Source organism: Gastrolobium bilobum, unplaced genomic scaffold (assembly GCF_033153095.1).
Source record: "Gastrolobium bilobum isolate Gb01-03AN ecotype WA unplaced genomic scaffold, APGP_CSIRO_Gbil_v1 utg7194, whole genome shotgun sequence".
NCBI lineage: Eukaryota > Viridiplantae > Streptophyta > Magnoliopsida > Fabales > Fabaceae > Gastrolobium > Gastrolobium bilobum.
This window is the reverse complement of record NW_026897379.1, coordinates 271,815-294,729: the sequence shown is the minus strand read 5'-3', so window position 1 is coordinate 294,729 and position 22,915 is coordinate 271,815. Positions and strand designations below refer to the sequence as shown.

The 22,915-nt window shown below is 34.2% G+C and overlaps 1 protein-coding gene across 3 annotated transcripts; it reads right to left on the bottom strand.

The window, feature by feature from the left end:
- Positions 1–869: 869 nt before the first annotated feature.
- Positions 870–21,372, bottom strand: LOC133306443 (uncharacterized). Of its 3 annotated transcripts, XR_009750897.1 has the most exons (19): positions 21,036–21,372; positions 19,836–19,915; positions 19,538–19,588; positions 18,564–19,070; positions 18,152–18,413; positions 17,422–17,483; positions 16,140–16,319; positions 15,745–15,796; positions 15,363–15,647; positions 13,775–13,885; positions 12,186–12,377; positions 10,552–10,827; positions 4,204–4,827; positions 3,133–3,641; positions 2,978–3,038; positions 2,821–2,889; positions 2,267–2,503; positions 1,868–2,054; positions 870–1,391 (listed from the first exon to the last, which is right to left on the bottom strand). XR_009750897.1 is itself a non-coding variant. In XM_061506764.1 (17 exons), exons 1-17 carry the CDS (start codon positions 21,219–21,221, stop codon positions 2,417–2,419), a joined length of 3,594 nt encoding a protein of 1,197 aa, XP_061362748.1. In that variant the 5' UTR covers positions 21,222–21,372; the 3' UTR covers positions 1,530–2,416. The 3 variants fall into 3 exon arrangements, 1 of the variants encoding a protein (XP_061362748.1); XR_009750896.1 differs by having other exon boundaries at positions 1,868–2,503; XM_061506764.1 differs by lacking the exon at positions 870–1,391 and having other exon boundaries at positions 1,530–2,503.
- Positions 21,373–22,915: the final 1,543 nt, after the last annotated feature.

Sequence of the window (22,915 nt, the reverse complement as noted above, 5' to 3'; positions counted from 1 at the left end):
TGTAAGGCATTAATATAATATAAAGTGCAAGAAAATCGAGCCACTTACGTTAAATAACACAAATTCTTGGTCAACACATCACTTGTCTTGTTTCAGGATAAATTTACTTTAGCAATTAGCATTTATATGTAGACACGTGAATGACTATAAGTATAAATACAAAACGCTTTTTAACTTTTTCTTTTTCTTTTTTTTCATTCTTCAATATGAATCTCAATTAACATTTATTATTTTTATCATTTATCTCTCCTTATGAAATTTTGATTTAACGGTATTAGAAAGTGATAAAAAAGATAGACATGAAAAAAAGAGAGACATGAAAAAGAGAGAGCAAAATAACCTATCATTTATGTTAATCATCAAAATCACTTTTTTCTTATAAAAATATAAATAATATAAATTGGCACGTATTGTAATTTATAAGATATACTTTAAATTGATACAACAAGAGCTGAATTTAACACAAACACAAATAATCAAATATACTCAATATTAACACTCCACAAATTCAAAAACACATTAAGACCTTTCAACACAAACACAACCTATTTATTTTGAAAATGGATACAACACAATACAAATAACACGCTAACCTCGAAACAATACAAATAACTAGTTAACCTTAAAGTACCGCTTAATATACAAATTGATACAACACAAATAAGTTGTTAACCTCAAAATATATCATTTATTATGCAACTTAACATAACACCATATAACAAAACACAAATAACATGTATATTGAATATTGTTGTCACCATTGTTGTGTTAACATGACACTATACAAATAAATTATAAAAAGATTAATACATGTTAATTTCGTATTTACACATTGACACACAACACTATTAATTTTTTCATACAAGTTAAAAAACAAATCACTCGAACGTCTTCTCAAAAATTGTCACCCCTACTGATCTAGAACTTTGCAAATCTTAACAGCAAATATATTAAAAGAAGCAAGAAATTACATGATCCAATCACATAACGAACTGCCCTACACAAAATTTTCTCTCCAAAACCCTGTATATCTATCTACACGGTAATTTCTCAATACATGTTACAGTTTCCGCGATTGAAGAGCTAAATCACAAAGGAAAAAAATCAAAATAAAATATAGAGCACATAATTACAGAAAATTGAGAGCAACTTGGATGCCTCTAAAAGTAGGCATCACATGATGTCCCTATCAAAGGATTTTGTTGAACCGTGATTGTATTGACAATGTACAAAAGTTCTTTGAATTTCATGAAAGCTCCACTATGCCAAGTAAAAAAGCAAGCATATAGATTGCCTTTCATGAATGACAAAACTGAAGACAGCTCGGTGGGAATCTTATTCTGTGCAAATTCAGCACACAATTTCTTCTAATGTAAATGACGAGCCAGCAACTGCATGTATACAAAATGATCAGACCAGAACATGTGAATACGGCATTTTCTTCCCTGATGTGAAATCAAATGAATGAGAAACAAACCAACCTATATCCATATTGTCATGGATACTATATTTATATAGATTTTAGGAGGCAAGCTTTTTATTTTTTGGTGGTGTTTTTGGGGGCGTGGTGTCGGAACAATATGAGAAAATAAGAGAAATAACTCTTTTAAACTACAGCTCTGATCATCATATAGCCACTTTTTCACTTATGGAGGTGAAGCACAGTGAATCATAGAGACCTAGTATATTACAGAAGTTTAGCCAGTCTTTTGACACCAACCAAAGGCCTAAACTTATCTTCACTAAAAAATTTATTTCAAGAGAAGGGAGAAGGGTATTTGTGGATCGTAGGCCTGCAAGAGTCCCTTTATTTCGTATGGAACACTACCAAAGCAAGAGAAAGTGGGAGGGAGAGAGAGAGAGGTACCTGAGGACATGTTGAGGCCTAGATCAGCAACATTTCTGCATCTGAATCAAAATCAAGGATGATGTTCAAATGTATTCCTGAACAGAACACTGGCTTTCACTTACCATGCAGCCAAACTCCTTCAGCAGAACCACAAAGTTTAATAAATTTTCCCAAGTAAACGGTCTCTCAATGGTTGAAAGACATGCTGCAGATGAAGACATGATAACAAATATCAACATGGCCCACGCAGAGAAATATCACTGAAGAGATCGAAATGCATTGAGGGCATGTTCTGTCAATTATTTCTAAGAATAATATAAGAGCTCATTGAATCCCACTGAACTCCCTGGCCGCCACTATATTCTCTTCCACCATGTTGAAAATAAATCACAATTTGGTTTCCGGAAGGAAGCTTACAAAGTTAAAGTATGTCCCGGCTAAGTGTTTCAATCTCAGTCATTTGAATGATATGATGAATGATCCTCAGAACCAGTAGTGATGATCCCTTGGACCACCACAAATCCACTCCAAACCAATATCACATCCCAGAAAGCCATGATATGAAGATCACAAGTCAAATCCAAGATCATTTGCCAGTTGAATTATGCCACGCATTTGAAGGTAAGGATTCTCTAACAGTTTTTCATTGTTGCTCTGTGCATTGCCAATATAAAGCATAACCATATAAGTGACAAGTTAATATTTAATCACCAAAATACTAAATTATTAAGTTACCAAAGTACCAAATATATAGAAATTTAAAATATGATTATTTTTATTTAAAGACACAATGCAAAGAAGTGCATATAGTAAAGACCCTAGAGAACTTTATTTTAAGGATAGAACTTCCTAGAGATATTAACAATAAGAATTTGAACATGATGTTGGTTTAAATGCAAGAATCAAAATGTTGATCTCAGATTTATTAGTAAAAAAGGAACTCCAAGCAAATCACTTAAAAAAGGAAGTACCTGCTGAGCTTTCACAACAAGATTCTGAAGCATGTGTTGATATTTCTCAGGCTTCTCGGTCATCATTCGCTGCAGTAATAGGAAACCATTACAAAGGATGAAATTTAAGGACCTAATACATATATAATCACCACAAAAAATTAAATCAAATTCATGCCTTTAGAAGAAAAGCCGAAGAATAATATGCCACCCTTGAATCTGTGTCATCCAAAAGTTGCCTGCCAGATGCAAGAAGATTCATGATTTATATGTATAAAGGTGATAAATAAAAATGCCAACTACTTGACAAAAACAATAGAAGTTTGCAATCACCTAAAAAATTGTTCTCGACCAACTTCCTGGAAAGCAGCAGCATCTGCCGTGCATTTACCAATAAGAAGTAGGAGAAGGGTGGCCCGAATATCAGATGTGGCACCAGGCAGGTTTCCTCTCCCTTTACTTCCAACAGAAACACCCAATGCAATATCATCTGTTGCTGCTTCGGCCAATTGCATAAGTGGCCAATATAGCAAAGCAGCAGGAACACGTGCAGTTAATTGCATTGGGACAATGGCTTGTCCCTGGAGAAGAAGTGCTGCCATTGATGCAGTCTCATGATCCGGATGGTAGATATTAGGGCAGCCGGATCTTCTACCAGCTTCTTCCTCATTTTGTTCATCCAACTGAAAAGTATCTTGTTTAGGAATGCGACTATCACCATCAAACTTTTTGTTTGAACTGTAGCACTTTAAACTTCTGTTGTGCTGCATATCATCTCTATAGGGCAGAGCCATAGCCGGGGGAACTCTTAGACACAATTGGGAGAATAATATGTCACACATCTGTTGAGAAACAACAAAGAGTTGAGCAAAACAGGAATAATATGCCAAATATTATTCAAACAGAAGCCCATAAATATTCAAACAGACGATATTCCGAATGTTTTACCACGAGTCAAATTATAATTAAAAAAATTGTATTTGAAGTATATTATCTAGAAAAAAATATTAAATACCAATATTAACTGTCATTCAGCTACTTATCCACCTAAGTGATTTCAGATTTTGTGGACAGTAATTTCATTTATCATGAAACGCTTCTTGACCTAACAAATAAACCCACTTCCAAGATTACATAAATTATCGTAAAGAAACCGTACTCCATCAATTTCCTAATGACACGAGGACTATGCGAAGTTCCTATCAAAATAGGTTCCCAATTACATCCAATTGGCAAAGTATATGGTTAAGTGGTTCTTCTCTTTCCTTGATAGAACAAAGAGAACATGCAGATTTACTTGCAACAATATTTCATGTGGTTCCCCGTGCTTTTATAAGTACTTATTATTATGACATGAGGATATTCAGAAAAAAATAAAGGCATTCTGAGTTCAGAAATTATTACTTTCAGAATATTGATGAGGTCTGTTTCATACTTATGGATCTGAAACAACAAAGCACTGCTCATTATGTCAATCACTGCATGGGCTTTCTCAAGATGCCAATCTTTCTGGCCACGCCCAAGATCACTGCTCCTTGATTGTTGCATTTCATACTCATCTAACAAAAATTTACATCTCATAAGAAGCCTTTCAAGAACAAACAAAAATCCCCATCTAATATAGTTATGTTTTGACTTTAGAAGCCCACACATAAGTGAAATGGACAAAGGAGCATCTGATGTATCTGAAGAATCCTGTTTTCCAGCTTGAGCAATTTTCTGCTGGAAGTATTTTATATTTGACCATATAGTTCCATCTCTTTCCCCACTAATTTCATCAATAAGCAGATCACCTAACCAGATATATCCATTTTGACGATAAGCAATTCTTTCAGAATGAAGAAGGGAATGTAAAGTAGTCCATGAATGCTTTGTATGCAGATCAATGCCATTTCTCAGAGCAACAGCTTCCATATTTTCAAGAGACTTCTGAGTTTTGGTTATCTGAATCATATGAGAGAATTCTTTGTCCAAATGAGTGAATGAACTTATTATTGTGTCAAATTTCTCTGTTACAATTTCCAAGAGCTGCAAAGATTTAAAGAGAAACAAGCAAGACACAAATGAATATACATACAGCTTAAAGAAGACTTATGTTAAGCCAAATATATGATAAAATAAATTTGAAAATCAAAAGTCACAATGCAAAATGAAAGTGACAATAGCTTGCTAAAATTTAACAATGAGTACAATTATTTGAACCAAACAAGTGAAACATTTATCCTAATATTATTTCGTGAATTAGAGCAAACATTAGAGTCAGGGAAGATGCAGCTCAATTAAAGCTAATGCTGAAAGGGCATAGAAAAAGTGGCTAAACAGAAAGTTAGGATTTCATAAAAGAGTAACTCCTCGGTTCTCAATTTCTATTAACAAAATATCAAAATTTAACTCCTACAATAAGGGTCATAAGCACCATTTTATAGACTAATTACAAATTAATCCAAAATTCAAAATTCAAAATCAAAAATCCTAAAAATAAGGAAAATTCCCAACATAAATATAACGGTAACTAACTTCCAAAAATAAATAAGTAATTACAATTAAATCATTCAAAACACATATCAAATCTTAGATCTCAAATCATGTCAAATATGTTGCTTTCTTTTTCTTGCCAAACAAATCACAATCACATCTGTTGCTTTATTGGGACTTGGATTTGATCATAATTTGTTATATTTTAAATCACTGCTTCTTTCAACAATTGGGCCAAGTTTATCGGTCCACAACTCTGGTTGACTCTGAGCTTCTTGAATTAATGGTTGAGACATGTGCAATGGGCCAACTGTAAGTGCATCATTCTCCCCTGCTAGGAAAAGGTTCGTCCTTGAATCTTCTTCATCTTGATATCAATCTCTTTAGGTAAAAATTCAATGGAGAATTCTTTCTCTATTAGATCTTCAACATCAGATTCTCCATCAGATTTATCATAGACTAGATTATCGTCATAAACTAAATTTTCATCATAAGATGGATAACCATCATAAATAGAATAATCATCACCAATCGGATAATCATCATAAATTGTGATATGATCGTAGACATCAAAGTCAGGAATGTTGATTTACATCTCGATATCTTGAAAAATGGATTGAATTACAGGTCGTACTTCCCAATTCTGTCCCTAGTTTAAAATCTCCAAGGGATTGACATCCTCCTCTTCGTCATCATATGTGTCCTCTAATTTCATTCCTTCTTCGGATTCAATGCCCAACTTTGTCCATGCAAGTCGCCTCTCCAAATGTTAGATTTTCATGTTTTGTGCCTCCACAAGTTGTCGCTTCAAAATTTGGATTTTCTCGAGTATAGGCCCTCATGAGTTGTCGCTCCAAATCTTGAATTTTCCTGCTCTGCGCCCGCACAAGTAATCGCTCCAAAAATTGGATTTTCATCCTCTGTGCCTCCACAAGTTGTCGCTTCAAATCCCGGATCCACCTTTTGAGCTCTTCATTTTCTATGCCATGTGGGTCTATCTGACGTGATTGTCTATCTCTTTTAGGAATGAATTCACGTCCCTTGCCTTCACGACTCCCCCATCGATGACCTCTACGATTCTGTTCAGCCATTGGTTGAAGGCAACCTAGTGCTCTGATACTAAATGATACTGAAGTAGTAACTCATTAGCTAAACAGAAAGAAAGACTGAAAACAAGGATTGCGAAGAAAACTATTTCTCTTTTCTGAATTAATAATGCCGAAGCAGTAACCCATTGGCTAAACAGAAAGAAAGACTGAAAACAAGGATTGCGAGAAAAACTATTTCTCTTTTCTGAATTTTACTAACCAAAAACAACCAAATAACAATAGGGTTCTTCAAACCTTAAAGAGGCAAACAAAATAAAATAAAATCAAAATCAAAAGGAATCATGCACAATAAAGGAGATAACGTACCATCAACGCACACTCAAACATAATCTAAGAAATAACAAAAAAAGTAAATAACTAACAATTATTGAAAAGCCCTAAATTATGGAATAAACTATGGAAAAGCTCAAAATTGTTGATGTCCATGGCAACGCAACGAGTCTTGCTTAGAAGCCCATTTTGAGTTGGCTATCCAAATTTGAGCTGAATCCAAACAATCAGCTCGGGTGCATCATCCTCCTCCGCTAGGAAAAGATTCGCCCTCGAATCTGCGTCGTCTTCATTGATGTCAACTTCTTCAGGTGGTAATCCATATGGCAACTCTTCTGGTACAATATCACCAAATTCCCTAATTTAGGGTAGTACTTGTGAATGCAATTCTTTGATATGCTTGGAATGTTCATCTACATTTGAACTAAACTGCTTGGGAACTAGAAATAATGCGAGTTCTAAGAGGGTAAGTGGACTAAACCCATAGACTATCCCAAAAAGACTATTTTGGTTCAGTGATCGCATCTGTGATCCATCATAGAAAAATTTTGCCTAAGGTAACATAAAGTCGGATTGCCCTTGACGATCTCCAATTAAACTTCTACCGAAAGCTAAATTGTTATCTCCATGTAGCACGAGGTTGCCATGTCCCTTGTACCCAAGTTCATAATTTTGCTTGCAAACTAAAGATTTCTCAAACGAAGAAGCATTCCCCATGGCATCTTCGGATAGAACTTCAGTTTTGTCTGATATAATAGAATTTCTAGTAACTGACTTTACACTGAAATCACTATAAGAGATTTCTTCCTCCTCTGGATTCTCATCGTCATGCTCCCTACCATACTTAAAATAGACAGGAAATTTGTCATAAACCAGAGCATCAACAATTGGATTCTCATCATCTTGCTCTCCGTCAGATTCATCATAGGTAGAGACCTCGTCATAGAGTGGATACTCTTTGTTCTTCTCTTCTTCAGATTTATCATAGACAGGGACATCATCATAAATTGGAGCTTCAATAAGCATCACAATCTGCTGATTTGGACAATTCGTAGCGAAATGTCCGATCCCCTGACACTTGAAACACCTCTGCATTGCAACACCAATCTTTTTTGCTCCACCATTGGTTGATCCTTCTTTACTCACTGGTTTATGATTATAAAGAGTCTTCCCCGCATTAGTGTTAGTTGCTGAGCTCAATAACTCCTCGTTGTTAGAAAATCTAAGTTGGAATTTTGAAGTACCTCTTTTTCTCTTACACTGTCCCTCTACCTTCAAAGCCAGTCAACATACATCCTTATATGACCAATACTGGTTGCAGGTATTCGAACATTTGAGATCTTAATTCGCAAACCTCCCAGGTAACGAGCAATCAATTGTTTGTCCTCCTTTGTGATATCACAGCGTATCCGTAGATAGTCAAATTCAGCGGTATATTGTTTAACTGACAGGTCTCGCTGTTTGAGATTGTGGTACTCAATTAATGCCTCTTGCTGGTAACGAATAGGTAAGAATTTTTGTTGCAACAGTTTCTTCATCTTATCCCAACTCTTGATCTTCGACTTCCCTTCTCTGGTTCGCTGCTTCTTAATGGGTTCCCACCAAATTAAGGCATGTTTCCTAAGTTTGATAGCGACCAATTTGACCTTCTGGTATTATGTCAAGTCTCTGATGTCAAAGACCCTTTCGACGATGTGTAACTAGTCGATAAACTCATCTGGATGAGTATCGCCCTCGAATTCTGGGATCTCAATCTTCATCCCAATATTAGGAAAAAAGCATTTATTGTCATGTTGACTTCGTCCTTGTCGCTCCTGGTTTCAGAATGGGTTTTCGCTCCTTTCCTCCACATAAGATGATCTTTCAGACTCCATTCCTTCATCTGACTCGTAAAACTGTGTTAGGACAAACAGTTGTTCGAGCTCCTTAATTCTTCTATCTTGTTCTGTCATTCCAGCAGCCATTGCAGCTACAATTGTGGCGTCTCGCATGTCAATGTGTGCCTATTCGCCGTCGCCGTTAAGGGTGTTACCACGCCCTCTACCGCATCTGCCTCAACCCCGTCATCCACGACCTCAACCTCGACCACCATTGTTCTGTTCAGCCATTTATGTGACAACCAGAGCTCTGATTACCAAATAATTCCGAAAGAGCATAGAAAATGTGACTAAACAGAAAGTTAGGATTACATAAAAGAGTAACCCCTCGGTTCTCAATTTCTATTAACAAAATATCAAAATTCAACTCCTACAATAAGGGTCATAAGCACCCTTTTATTGACTAATTACAAGTTGATCCAAAATTCAAAATCTAAAATCCTAAAAATAAGAAAATTCCTAACATAAATATAATGGTAACTAACTTCCAAAAATAAATAAATAATCACAATTAAATCATTCAAAACACATCCAAAATCTTAGATCTCAAATCATGTCAAATGTGTTGCTTTCCTTTTCTTGCCAAACAAATTACAATTATATCTGCTGCTGAACTTGAATTTGATCGTAATTTGTTATATTTCAAATCACTGCTTCTTTCAACAATTGGTCCATACTTATTGGGCCACAACTCTGGTTGACTCTAAGTTTCTTGAATCAATGGTTGGGCCATGTGAAATAGGTCAACTGTAAGTGCATCAAAAGCACTAACTGATTTGGCCTGTCAGTCGTTCTTCTGGTCAGTTATTTATGCTTGCAACAATTGTTAGTGAGATGAAGGAAGACTGAACTCACTCATAAAGTTTCTTGAATTAAAAAACAAATCACGTCTTCAATTCCCATAAATGTGCATAATAGAATTTGAATTTAAGAATGCCAACCACTAGACAACAATTTAGCATTACCTCAAAAATATCGCAACTCCGAATTCTATGAATCACAAGGACATCCTTATGAGGGTCAAAGTTCATCAGTAATACAATGAATGAATGAATGACATATTTATGTTAGACAGAAAGAACTAAAACAACTGTAACTCTTTCTTATTATTAAAAAAACTATAATTATATACCAAAAAAAAAAACTATAATTGTTCTATCATCTATCAGTCAGGACTAATAAATGCGATCATTAAAAAAAAGAAAAAAATCTTCAACAATACAACTAATACCATCTCCATATGTCATGAACCAACTATTCCAAAAACTTAAACTGTTACATGAAGACACATGAATGAAATATTCCTCATGCAAAACATAGACAATGCAAAGACTTATTTACCTTGTGTTTTTTATTAGAAAAAAGAGGACAGCATGGATAGAACTCTAGACCACTGGATCATAGAGGCTCTTATACCATTTCAAAAACCAATCATCCCAAAAGATTAAGTTGTTAGGTGAAAACTTGAAGGTATGAAATGAACTTTTATATTAACTTCCCAAAAGCTTGGTAGTATTTCATATTAACTTTATACCCACGATGACTGCATAATCTTATATTTTCCATTCTATTTGATAACTGTATCAAACGAAACTATATGTAATAGTAAAAAAAGAACACCCGTAATCCACATGCGAAACACCTGCCAAGGTAAGGGAAAAGGAAGGGCAAGGAGAGAGTGAGAGGAGCTCACTGGAATTCATGAAAAAGTATAGCCCTTGCCCCTGGTTGAGATTAGAGGGTCAGATGGAAAAGGAAAAAAAAAAGGCTTTGAATAATATTCTGAATGTATTTATATGTTATACTCGCTAACCCCAATTAGTTCGGGGTAAAAGTGATGTGGATGTTGACGATGTTAATGTATGTAAAAGTGACATTGACTAACCCTCTATGTACACTGAAAAGTATACTCTTATCTTAACAAAGAAGACATGTAAAAATAAAGCATATTTTTCAAGACTCAGCAGCTTACATAAAACTATTATACCTGTAAAAAAAGAAAAAAAGAAAGATGGAAGTACCGTATTTAGACGTTCACTGTTGGGATATCTGGACAGTGCAGATGCAATTGATCTTCTCAAAAGCTCCCCAATTCCTTCTACCCCAAGTTTAACAGAAATATAAAATGCCTCAGCTGCATTTGTTTGAGCAAGCAGAGTAGCAAGTGGTTGGATCTCGTCATCACTATATTCATTGACTCCTGTAGCTACACATGTTTCATTAATTTGATGCAGAATGTAGTCAAAAAGCACCAAATACAGATTTTTCCTCTCTTCTCTTGAGTTCACAAGGGCATACTGCATCCAACACCAAAAAATGAGGGGGAATCATACAAGTATTGGCAATTCGAAACTAAAATATAACAATGACCTTAATTCAGGACTTTATTCTACACTTTATACTCTTGTAGAAAACAAAGACAAGAATCTTGTAAATCAAACAATATGGCAAATTTATATTGGGCACAGCAATCAATATAAAATATATGATACATTAATCACCTTAAGTCTCCTACTTAGGGAACAGAATGAACTGAGTAGTTTCAATAATATATAGCCATACTCTCAACTCTCAAGTGAGTCCAAAAACTTTAGAGAATGTGAAATATTTCAGAAATAATTTATTACCAGCTCCTAGATTCAACATCTATCAACATGGATAGGACCATTTTCCCAAAGATAGTAGTTTTTTTTTTTTTTTTTGGTATATAAAGATAGTAGCTTTTTATATTTGTATAAAGATTTTATTCTAAAAAGTTTTATGAGCACGTCAATTATGATTTATATAACCTAAGAAGTATTGCCATTGGAAATAGCATAAGTTGAAACCTCCCCCCCTCCTCCTCCCAGCCCCATAAAGAAAAATAGCATACACATTGAAAATATATACATGTAAAGAACCAATTCAATCCAAAAGGTTAAAATATTAGGTGAAGGCAAATGAATGGGTTTTATATTTATATTATATTTCTAACACACCCTCACACAAGCGCTCATTAGGCTTGAAGGGTGGATAATGCACACACCCATCTACATGTGCTAAAATATTCCACAATTAAATATTTATTAGAAGAATGGGGCAGCAAGAATCGAACTCCAGACCACTTTGTCATAGAGGCTCTGATATCATATAAAAAATCAATTAAACCCAAAAACTTAAACCGTTAGTGCAAGTGTATGACTTCAATTAAGTGATGTCTTATAAGGAAAATTGGAAATGCTTGTTGTCCTTGAATGCTGAAATCAAAATTCATAGGCAATAATTTTGATAGGGAGATGATTAGTCAGGATCTTCTCTATTTTAGAATCACATATCCTTACCATTATATATCGTAACAACCAACCCATTTGCTCATAATGGTATATCTTTAGATAGTAACCGTAGTTAATAGTCGGTGTTATATTTATTATATATGTAGCAGGACACTGGTAATAATCACTCTCACTATAGATTGTAAGTTTGTAACAACCCCTTCCCCTATGATAAATAATACAGAAATGTACAGCGCTCAATATTGTCAGCTTAATTGGCAATAAACAGTTGTATTCACAATTTATTAATTTAAAGAGACGACAGTATTGTAATAATAAATCCTACGTCTTATCTCCGCTCCCTATTGGAAGTATCTCAAGTTTGGGGTTGAAAATATTCATACCTCACGAAAAAGAAATTGAACTCCTCCAATCAGATCAAGTTGATTCACGAGAAACTTTGGTGTGCTAGGTAAAGGCTCAACAACTTCGTCAGGAACTTCATAAAACATGTTAGCTAACATGGAAATAAGCTTGCAATGAACTAATTCTGCCCAAGAATTCCTCCTGCTGGTTTCTATTAGTGCTTTGATAACCTAAATGCAGAGGGTATGTAACTAAATTAAACAGAGACATCATCAATAATGGTTATATATTTATATTGACATAAAGCACATTAACAATCCAAATAAAGAAATAAAAGGCTAAATAAAGACCCAACGCAAAAAAAGACTTGATTAACAAACTCCAGTCTTAAAAATTGTTTTGTGGCTTGATTTCATAAAGCAACACAACTTACGTATAGTGATACGATTGTGCCTAGAAATAAATCTAACAGGGTATACGAGAGGAAGAGAAGTAGAGGATTACAGCCCCTCTTACAATTGCTGAGTCAGCATCAATTGGTTAGAGGGAAATCAAGGGGTTAGAGTCACGCGGATGGCATCACAGGAGGTTGGTTACAAATAGCAAGTGGAGGATCATTTTGGGAGCATCTTGGGAATACTGGGACCTTTTGGTATTGGGATTGGGAGAGAACAGGGCCTCTCCAATTGCTCTGGGTAGTAGTAACACTTGGGAGACTATTATTGTAATTTTTCCTTTCAGTTACAAATAGTATTTTCATTACTGTAATTCCGGATTGGAATAGTGAAGGATTCAGTCTTGTTCATTGTTATTTTCCCAACTTTCCTTATCTTATTATATCTGCTCCTATCATATAGCCATATGTCCTATAAGGGAGATAAACAAACTGTAGCCATAGATAAGGAAGACACAATACTGGAAACTAACGAATAGCTAGAGAGTAGAATTGGAAGTATATCCTGTGTGTCATTTCATTCAAAAAAACTGTTATGTAAAACATGATCAAGAAAATTTTACAGAAATTATTTGGCCAACAACAATGCTTGCTGCTCGGACAAAAAAAGGGCAAATCCCGGTGCACAACGCTCCCCCGACTTTGCAAGGCTATGGATTAGGGTCGATTGTAGGTAGCCTTACACTTGCATTTTTGCAAAAAGACTGCTTTCCAAACTCGAACCGTGACCTTTCGATCACAAAAGAGCAACTTTTCTGCATACTATGATAGGAAAGAAGTGAAAGAGAGGGAGATAGAAATGAAAAAAAAATTATGAAGATTTAAGTAGTGAGAGAAAATTGGAGCCACCAAGAGAGAGACAAATAGGGAAAATCATAGTGAGACAATGAAGATGAGGATTATGTGATAGTAACTATGAAAGAGACGGTTCCAATCATTTGTCTTCAATGAGTGGTTACAGACCAGGACAAAGAATGAAGGAAAAGAAAGAAAAGGAAGTAGCATGAAACTATGAAAGTAAAATGGACTTGACAGAGAAGAAGAATAGGCTTGGCATTAAAAGTTACACTATACTAAAGGGAAGGGACAAACCTAATAGAATGCAGTACGAAACAAAATTGGGATTTCCATGATATTCTGGTAGATAAAAATAAGGGGAATAGCATTTCTCACCCTTATGTCAAGAACTTGTAATCGGTTTCTCTGAATCTTTCCTCTATCACAGACAAAATAAAGCAAACAACTGAGTGCAGACGCCCAGACAGATTCCTCCTTTTCTTCAGTCTGTATAAAATGTTACGAGAACGGCATGATCAGACCATTATCAAAAATAGAGCTGAGAGACAATACAATTATTGTAAAAATCTTCATATGAAATAATAGGAGTAACATGGTGTTAAAAACTCCCACTATGTGCAGGGTCTAGGGAAGGGCCAAACAATTGTCCGGGACTATAGTAGGCAGCCTTACATTACATTTGCAAGAGGCTGGTTACATAAATTGAACCAGTGACCTCGTGATCACATGGCAACAACACCAACTGTAAGGTTCCTCTTCGAATAATCTTCATATGAAATATACAACCAAAAAGCTTTATTAATCCACCAAAGCAAAGTGAGTGACCACAATCTTTCTTAAAGATCTAAAACCTTGGCAAACCATCATCAAAATTTCTTGCTCCTAATTCTTCAATCCACCTTTTGCATAATCCCATTTGAATGTGTGTTATTTCATAAAAAATAATAAAACAGCATATTAGGACATGCAAATATCATAATTTTTCAAGCACAAGGACTTTCGATTGCATCAATGATTACTTTACTAACTTGGCACAACATTCAAAAAGCAAGCATTCAGTTCTCCATAGACCTTCAAATTTGAAGCTTTGATATTAGAACAAGTAACAAGATATGAATTTGAAGTACTATTAAAAAAAGAAATTGAAAAGAAAAAAAAAAAGACCTTTAACAGTGACAAAACACCCTTTTCCTCATTTTGTTCCTCCAAAAAGATTTGACCAACCCATCTATAACATCGTCCAACAGCATATCATATATAACAGAAGTAATTACTAAATCAACATCAACAATAACTTTATCCCAAACTAATTCAGATAAGTGATAGATGAACCCAAATGAAAATCGAGAGAAAAGAAGGGGAAAATAAATAAAATAAAATAAATGAAGAAAGAAATAAATATTTAAAAAGAAAAATACAAAAAAAGTAAAAGAAAGTGAAAATAAATATAGATAAGAAAGAAAAATAAATAAGAGGAAAAAATTAATTAAAAATAGTAAAAATAGATAAATAAAAGGAAAAAATAAATTAGATAGGAAAATACATAAATAAATAAACAAAAAGGGAAATATAGGAAAAAAAGACTAGACGAAGACCGCTTGAAACATGGGAAGAAAAATGCGTCTAGCTAATAGCTTTCCTCCAATCTGTCCAAAAACACACCATCCACCAATTTAATTCTCACTCCATTAAGTCTTGTTTTACTACTTTCCCCTGAGTAAGTTTCGGCTAACCTCTTCCTCTCTTTGTATCAAGCTTTTTGTAACAAATTTCTGTTCTCATAGGAGCATCTAGGGGTCTTCGCATTATATGCCCAAACCATCTCAATAAGGAAAGCAATAAGACAATCAATAAAATTATCCTAGCCAAGAAAATTTATAAAGAAACAAAAGCAATAATATTCTCCTAAGAATTATTTTTTCTACTACATGTCGGTCAATAGGGAAAGGAGGATCAATAATACCTGTACCAGAAGAAGTAGTATCTCATACAAAATATTTAAAATCCAAGACTCTAAATTATCAATTGCAGAGAAAGTATCCAATTTGTTCTGAGAATTTCCTTTTCTGCTCCCCTGGGCCATAAATTGAGTATCACTGTCATAAAAAGATTCTTGAGAATATTCCTCTTCAATTGTGGAAGCATCATCAGTTATCATTGGTTCTAGGAGATGAGCATGAACCCCAAGATTTAGAATTAAATCAAATGCTCGAACTCTGCAAGCTGTTTCAGAAGAACTAAGCATCTCCTGAAAGATGCATTTGAAAATTAAATTAGTAACAAGGAACAAAAAAACACTTAAAAATATAGGCATAATAGGAAAAAGTACTTTTTTTATACATCACCTCAAGCATACAAAGAGTGAGTGGAGTAGCAATCCGAAAATCTAAAACATACCTGCAAAACAATATTTTTTGTGGCCATCATACATGATCAACTAACAGAACAGCACACCTACCATCAAAATGTAAACAATAACCCCATATCATTTTCCCCTGATTTCCAAAATTAATTCCTTCCTTTCCAGTACTTCAATAATTATTTTTAATCAGCCTATTTGTTTTTTAAGTTGTGATGAGACAGGACTCCCAAAATAATGTTTTAATAATAAAAATCAGGAATATGTAGTCAAGTTTTGATGCAAACATTAGCACCGAGAGAAAGACATGATTTGGGATAAACAGTTGGTGATCAAGAATGGAATAAAACATAAACACACAACAAGTGCATTGAAACATACATGTCAATAACTAGTTTAATAAGGACGCTCACAGCCACATCCATTGACGGTTTTCCACCGTTATTGCGTAGCCTAGTTGACATTGTCATGACATTGGTATTTGGTGAAGAAATCTCTGAGCAAACTGCTGCAATAACTTCACATACCTCGGCTGGGTTCAGTCGCAAAGGCTGTTGCTCACTGGTCAGCGCAAGATAATATTTTGAGATGTATAGAAAGAGACAATAAATCAATTATAAATAACCAGTGGATGATCAATAACTGAAAATTTCTTCTATGAAAACACAAGCAATATGCAATTTTCTGTTCAAGAAATATAATAATTAATTAATATTAATAGCAATTTTTTCTTATCTTTTTTCTCCTATGTATTTTTCTCTTTTATTTATCGTTATTTTATTTTCTTTTTCTTTTTAATTGTTTTCTGCTATATTTTTTAATTTCTAGTGTTACTTATATAAAAACCACTCCCCGTTAAACCCGACTAGCGAGTGTGGGGTGGAGGAAATCCTTGTACGCAGCCTTACCCTTGCATAATTGCAATAAGGTTGTTTCCTGGATTCGAACTCATGACATTTTTAGTGTTACTTAAATATTTGTTAAAATTTATTTTTACCCTTTCTTTTTTGGTTTTTTTTTTTTTCCTCAATCTTTACGTACTTTTCATTTGGGTTCCTCTACCACGACCCCAATTAATTTGGGATAAACGTGTTGTTGATGTTGATGATGTATTTTGATGAAAATAATTAATAATTAATATGGATTCAAACGTAAGCAGAAAGTAAGAAAATAAATCAAAACAGCCGTCAAGAATCAGAAAGGAAGAGAAGGAGGAGACAACGGATGAAGATGGTGATTAAACAGAAAGGTTAATATGCATGAAAAATATGCCTATATGCTTTCATAATCATGCGTAGGTCACAGAACTTCCTCTCCAAAAGAATTACATAGTCAGAGCACTTATATAAGCAAACATATGATAAGGAAACATGAGGTAATATATTCCAGAGCAAACTATAGCAGTATATCGAGGGTCTCTTTATGTAAACCTAAAAGTTACAGGATCACATATTATTATAATAGAAATTCCCACCATTAAATTTATATATTTCTTATTGCAGTTAATTCTCATTGAATGATGAACAAATTTCGGAATCTGAATTGGAAAGCAATTACAGCCATTTGATTTGTCCAAAGCGATACACAACTGAAAACATGTGTTTTGGGATGGAGGAACAAAAACTTGTTATAAAATTATTTTGAAATTTTCTTCTATCTATACCTGTAACAACGATACTGGAAGAGCTGTCGAGCTCGAGGACGGAATGTACTCACAGGAGAATCCTCCCTGTAGAAAACGCGATGTTCAGAATAGCAAATGACATCATCAAAAGCATTTAACAAATCACTAGTAGTGAAAAAAAATAAACAGATGTTCTGATTCACCTTGTGACTGTGAGTGAAAAAGAAAATATTAAACTGTAACAAAGCAATTCAATTATTTGTCATAAAATATCACTCATATAAACAGCATTTTAATTCAAGGAACATTTAATTCTTTATGTATTTGCGGTTAACAAAGTTATTGCCTAGCAAAACTCAAAATTACTGCATAGACAATATTTTAAGAATAAGATAAATTTATAAAGGAGGAAAGAACAAAATTATAGGAACTATAATAAGAGATCACCTAAAAATAAACATAAAAACAAGACAAAAATATATTAGAAACAGAAAACCTGAATTTAAAAAATCAATGCAACATAGCCCTCAAATGTGTCTATAAAAATTATAGGGATTAATACTCCTATATTCGTATTAATATTCCAGGTAAAACACCAATACAATAACACTCCTAACACAAATATGCCTAATGGGTAAGAAATTTCCTAGCACGCTAATGCAACAAGGCCCAAACTTCTCCAAATTCCTTTAATAAGCAAAATGAAACAAAAGAGAGAGAGAGAGAGAATAAAAAAAAATCAGAGCAAAAAGTTATCTGATTGAAGAACATGCCAAACTTGATGGGGGCCTGTTTTTGTGCGTTTAGATGCTGTTATTGCTCTTAGGTGGGGACGAGCAGATGCAGAATTAGTAATTGATGTTACTGGAGAAGACTGCAATAGTTGATCCAAGTAAGGCATATCATCAGTTCCAAAATATTTCCATGGTTGCCCCTTCATCTTAGCTTCAATGTCTCCTAGAAGTAGAGCTGCAGCACCTACTTCTAAGAAATTATGTGCTCTCATGTCTTGCGAATTCACAGCACTATCACTGTATTAAACATGTTTGAAAAACAAAATAAATTTCTGAAGCAATATAAAATGGGATAAATTAACAATAATAGCAGAAATGTGAGTTGCAGCAACCATTAACCAAACACCTACACCTGTAAACCAACACCAAGTATAAAAGATTATTTACTTTTCATTTGGCATTGATGATGACTGCTGTTCCTCAAGCCAGCGCCATTGCAGAACATCATGGGCAATGAACCCAAATTCATCCTTTTCATCAATTTTTTCAATTTTTGATGACTTTGAAACCAATGAAGTGGCTGAATCCTTCTCCAGTGTTTCTGGTACACTTGCTGGACACAGCTGGGAATTGAAGGATTTACTCAACAACGTTGACAATGTTGGCAGCGATTGTCCAGATGCAGAAGGTGGTCCAGCAAATGAAGCTGGCTGAAAAAGCCGCTTTGGAATGTGTTGCGCCACTAGGGAACGCACATAACTCAGTGACTTCACAACTGCCTCAGAAGCAAAGCTAGATACAGGCAAAGGAGATGTATTTGCAGATGTTGTTGATGCACCCGATGGTTGATTCAAAGATCTTGACCATGGTCGATTCAGGTTAATATCACATTCAGTAATAATGGTTGAACAAAAACGATCTATCTGAAGTAAAGTCTCCTCGCTTGGTTTGTATCTGTATAAATTAACTAGTTGAGAACTCTTAATAGCATACATAGCAACTAACAAAAGGATGATTTCATGTCCAATATGAAGGCATAAAAGGAAAAATGTTAGCTGCAAGTATGAATCTAAAGAAAATGCATTCAAGTTATCATTTATCAATAAAAGAGTACCTAACAGATGACAAAATGACACCAAGTCTAAAGGATCACCAACCCCCTTCCCCCAAAACAAACAGAAAAGCCCAATCCATATTCCAAGACTTTTTGGCATAGGCAAGAATGGCCAGAGACTACAGTAACAATACTCTCTTCTTTTTGGTGTGAAGTTAAAGATTGGGTGTGGGGATGGGGGGTGTAAAATAAGTTAACATTATAGTAACATACAGTTTCAAGAAATGAGGACGGCAGAGAGACAGATGATGTCCGACAGATAAAATGTCATGATAAAATAGAATATCCATTTATTCAAGTAACATACCTCAAAAGATACCGTTTCAGAAGTGTCACACACCTTCTGACTACTGCAGGACTGGTGAAAATGGAGTCAATGTTAGCAGAAGAAATTGGAACTCAAAATGGTTCACATAATACTAAACAGCAATGTAACGAAGAAATAATTAACAATGCAAATCTAAATCACAAGAAGTAAAACAGTTGCATAATAAGTCTCAAAAATACAAGGCTATCCATGTGAAAAATTTGATGCTAAGAAGAATAATGGTTTTGTGCAACAGATCATTATATAACCCTTGTCAACAAACAAATGGGACAATTACCTTCGCTCCCTCTCTGCAATAGTATGCTCCAGAAGTGCACTATAAGCCAAATCTGTGGTTGCAGGGGCTGCCAGATAGTCCTGCAATCATACATTTGGGTCATAAAATTAGTCAAGACCTTGTGTGTTATTGTAATTTGCAACCGTATGGGATTTCAGTCATAGTGTATCATGAATGATGACAGATACACATGGCATTAAAAGGTGGCCAGAAAATAGTGTACAAAATTATATGGCAGCTAGTAAAGTTCATACATGTGGAGAAAGCATAATGAATTCAGTTTGCCTCCCAGCAAAATAAGGAATCCTAATTTGACGAAGCTATTGCTTTCACATTCAGCCATGTATACAAATACTTGAAAAGACTTATTGCTGATACAAATTGTTTGCATTAGAATAGATGGTATAATATTTTAAACTTCACGAAACGAAGATTAGGGAAGCGACATTTGCACTAAAAGTTATACACTAAATTACAACACTTTTTTCCAAGTTGTGTCCCGGGTAAATTGATGCACTGCCTGCATAATGAGTTAACAACAAGAACGAAAAGAAAAAGAGGCAAGTATCATCGCTTACTTAGAAATTACTTTTAAAATTTCTGGTACATGTAGCAATACTTGTCGTGTAAATTTTTGAAAAATAACTAAAAAAACTAGGGGGCGGGGGATTATAAATAATAAAAAAGCATTTATTTATTACTTAAGTTAAGAAAATCATAGTGAGAATTAATCAGAGATTAAACTAGAAAATTAATTATTAAGGATGAGAATAACTGATAATTAACTTTGAGAACGCCCCGCATTTTAAATCGCCCATAGCATTGACAGAACTGTCCTTTCCCACTTCTAAACTAAAGTTATCATTCTTATATAGCTGAGCATGTGTAAGAAACTAAGGTTGATCACTTGATCCTACTTACTTTCCGTGCAATGAGGATTAAGACGAACGACTTTCCATTGCTTGGCATCAGAGAGAAAACACTATTTCAGCTAAACAGTCCACATTACGAAAAAACTTAGAAAAAAAAAATTGATTTTTCTCCAGCCATGCCGAATTTTAATTTTATTTTCCATTACCAAAAGCGCCATGAATTCCAAATTATAACGACAACCAAATCAAGATTAAAGCTCTGCAAAATTGAAAAACAAAAACCGGGAATCGAAAGGGAAATCGGGAGAATCAAAGGAAAATGACGAACCCGAAGGGTCCTTGAAGGTTCAATGGTGGAAGTGAGGGGTGAGGAGAGGCAGTCGGCGACGGCACGGCGTAGAGGCTCCGGAAGCTTCTTGAGGAAGGAGGATCTCAACCTGGATATAGCCGCTAACTGAAACCTTGAACTTCCGGGTCCGGGGCTCCGAGAGGGACTGAAGGTGGTGGAAGACATGATTAAGTTTCCCCAAACAGTACCCAGAGCCTCACTCCGAATCTCCAATTGGAATTTGTCAACACATTTGAATCATCCAAAACACATAAAGGGACATTGGTTCATCAGATTTAGAATGGAATTCGCCAACCGAGTCTCTGTGACTGTGTGTACGTAGAGACCGGGTTTTATGAGCTGTCATGCGCTATCAAAATATTTTATATATATATATATATATATGAGAAAATATTTTTATAATTATTTTGAATAAGGTTATTTATAGTTATTCTTTAATAATTACGTAATTTTGAGATGTACCAAAAAAAAAAATTACGTAATTTTGAAAGTATATAATTATAGGGGTTTTATCTATTATGTCAGATGACACACAAAAGTTTCTTACACTTACAACATTTTGTGGGGCCCGCATTTTTTGAAGCCAAAAAAAAAATTAATCACGCAAAACGAATCTCTATAACATTACACAGTCATTTTTCCTATAACATAACTCTTATAAAATCCATAGTTATAAGTTTATGACATTAAAGTTGTTTTTTCCTCTCTATCTTCATTTAGGTTTTGAAAAGTGACTGAGGAGAGAAAACAAAATAACTTTAATATTATAAATATATATTTCTGGAAATACATAGTTATAAAAGGTAGATATAGATAACCTTATCTAAAGTAGCTGTAAAGATATTTATTCATATATATATATATATATATATATATTTATATTTCTGCAACTGTGCAGCAATAAACTACAAAAGATAAAAGCATTGAATGTGGAGAATAGTAACCATACATTAATTATTATTGTACATAAAGCGGCCGTAGAAAAAATTTTACTATATATACAGAGAGAGCTATGCTTCTCTCCCACTGTTTGACGAATCTCTATAACATTACACAGTCATTTTTCCTATAACATAACTCTTATAAAATCCATAGTTATAAGTTTATGACATTAAAGTTGTTTTTTCCTCTCTATCTTCATTTAGGTTTTGAAAAGTGACTGAGGAGAGAAAACAAAATAACTTTAATATTATAAATATATATTTCTGGAAATACATAGTTATAAAAGGTAGATATAAATAACCTTATCTAAAGTAGCTGTAAAGATATTTATTCATATATATATATATATATATATATATATATATTTATATTTCTGCAACTGTGCAGCAATAAACTACAAAAGATAAAAGCATTGAATGTGGAGAATAGTAACCATACATTAATTATTATTGTACATAAAGCGGCCGTAGAAAAATTTTTACTATATATACAGAGAGAGCTATGCTTCTCTCCCACTGTTTGACGACCAGCAAATAAATTTAGGAAATCATAACCATATAAAAGTGGGTGAAAGCATTAAATGCAGGGAATCATAACCAATCAACGATGTAGCATTTATTGTTGGACGTCTAGCAGCCGGATAAATAATTTTACCATATATATATAGGTTATGCGAGTGTCAAGTCACTGGATATAAGCTTATGTCCAGTTATTAAATTATAATCGTACAAAGTGAATCAATTGTAATAAATGAAGAGAGAAAAAAAATGAAACATATATAACCATACAAAAGTGAATCAATTAATATAAGGAAATAAATAAACAAAACGACGTATTTTAATCATGACTTAACTATCCAGTGACATAACAACCAATAATCCCATCATTTTTCCGGTCTCGTCCAACAAATGATAGAT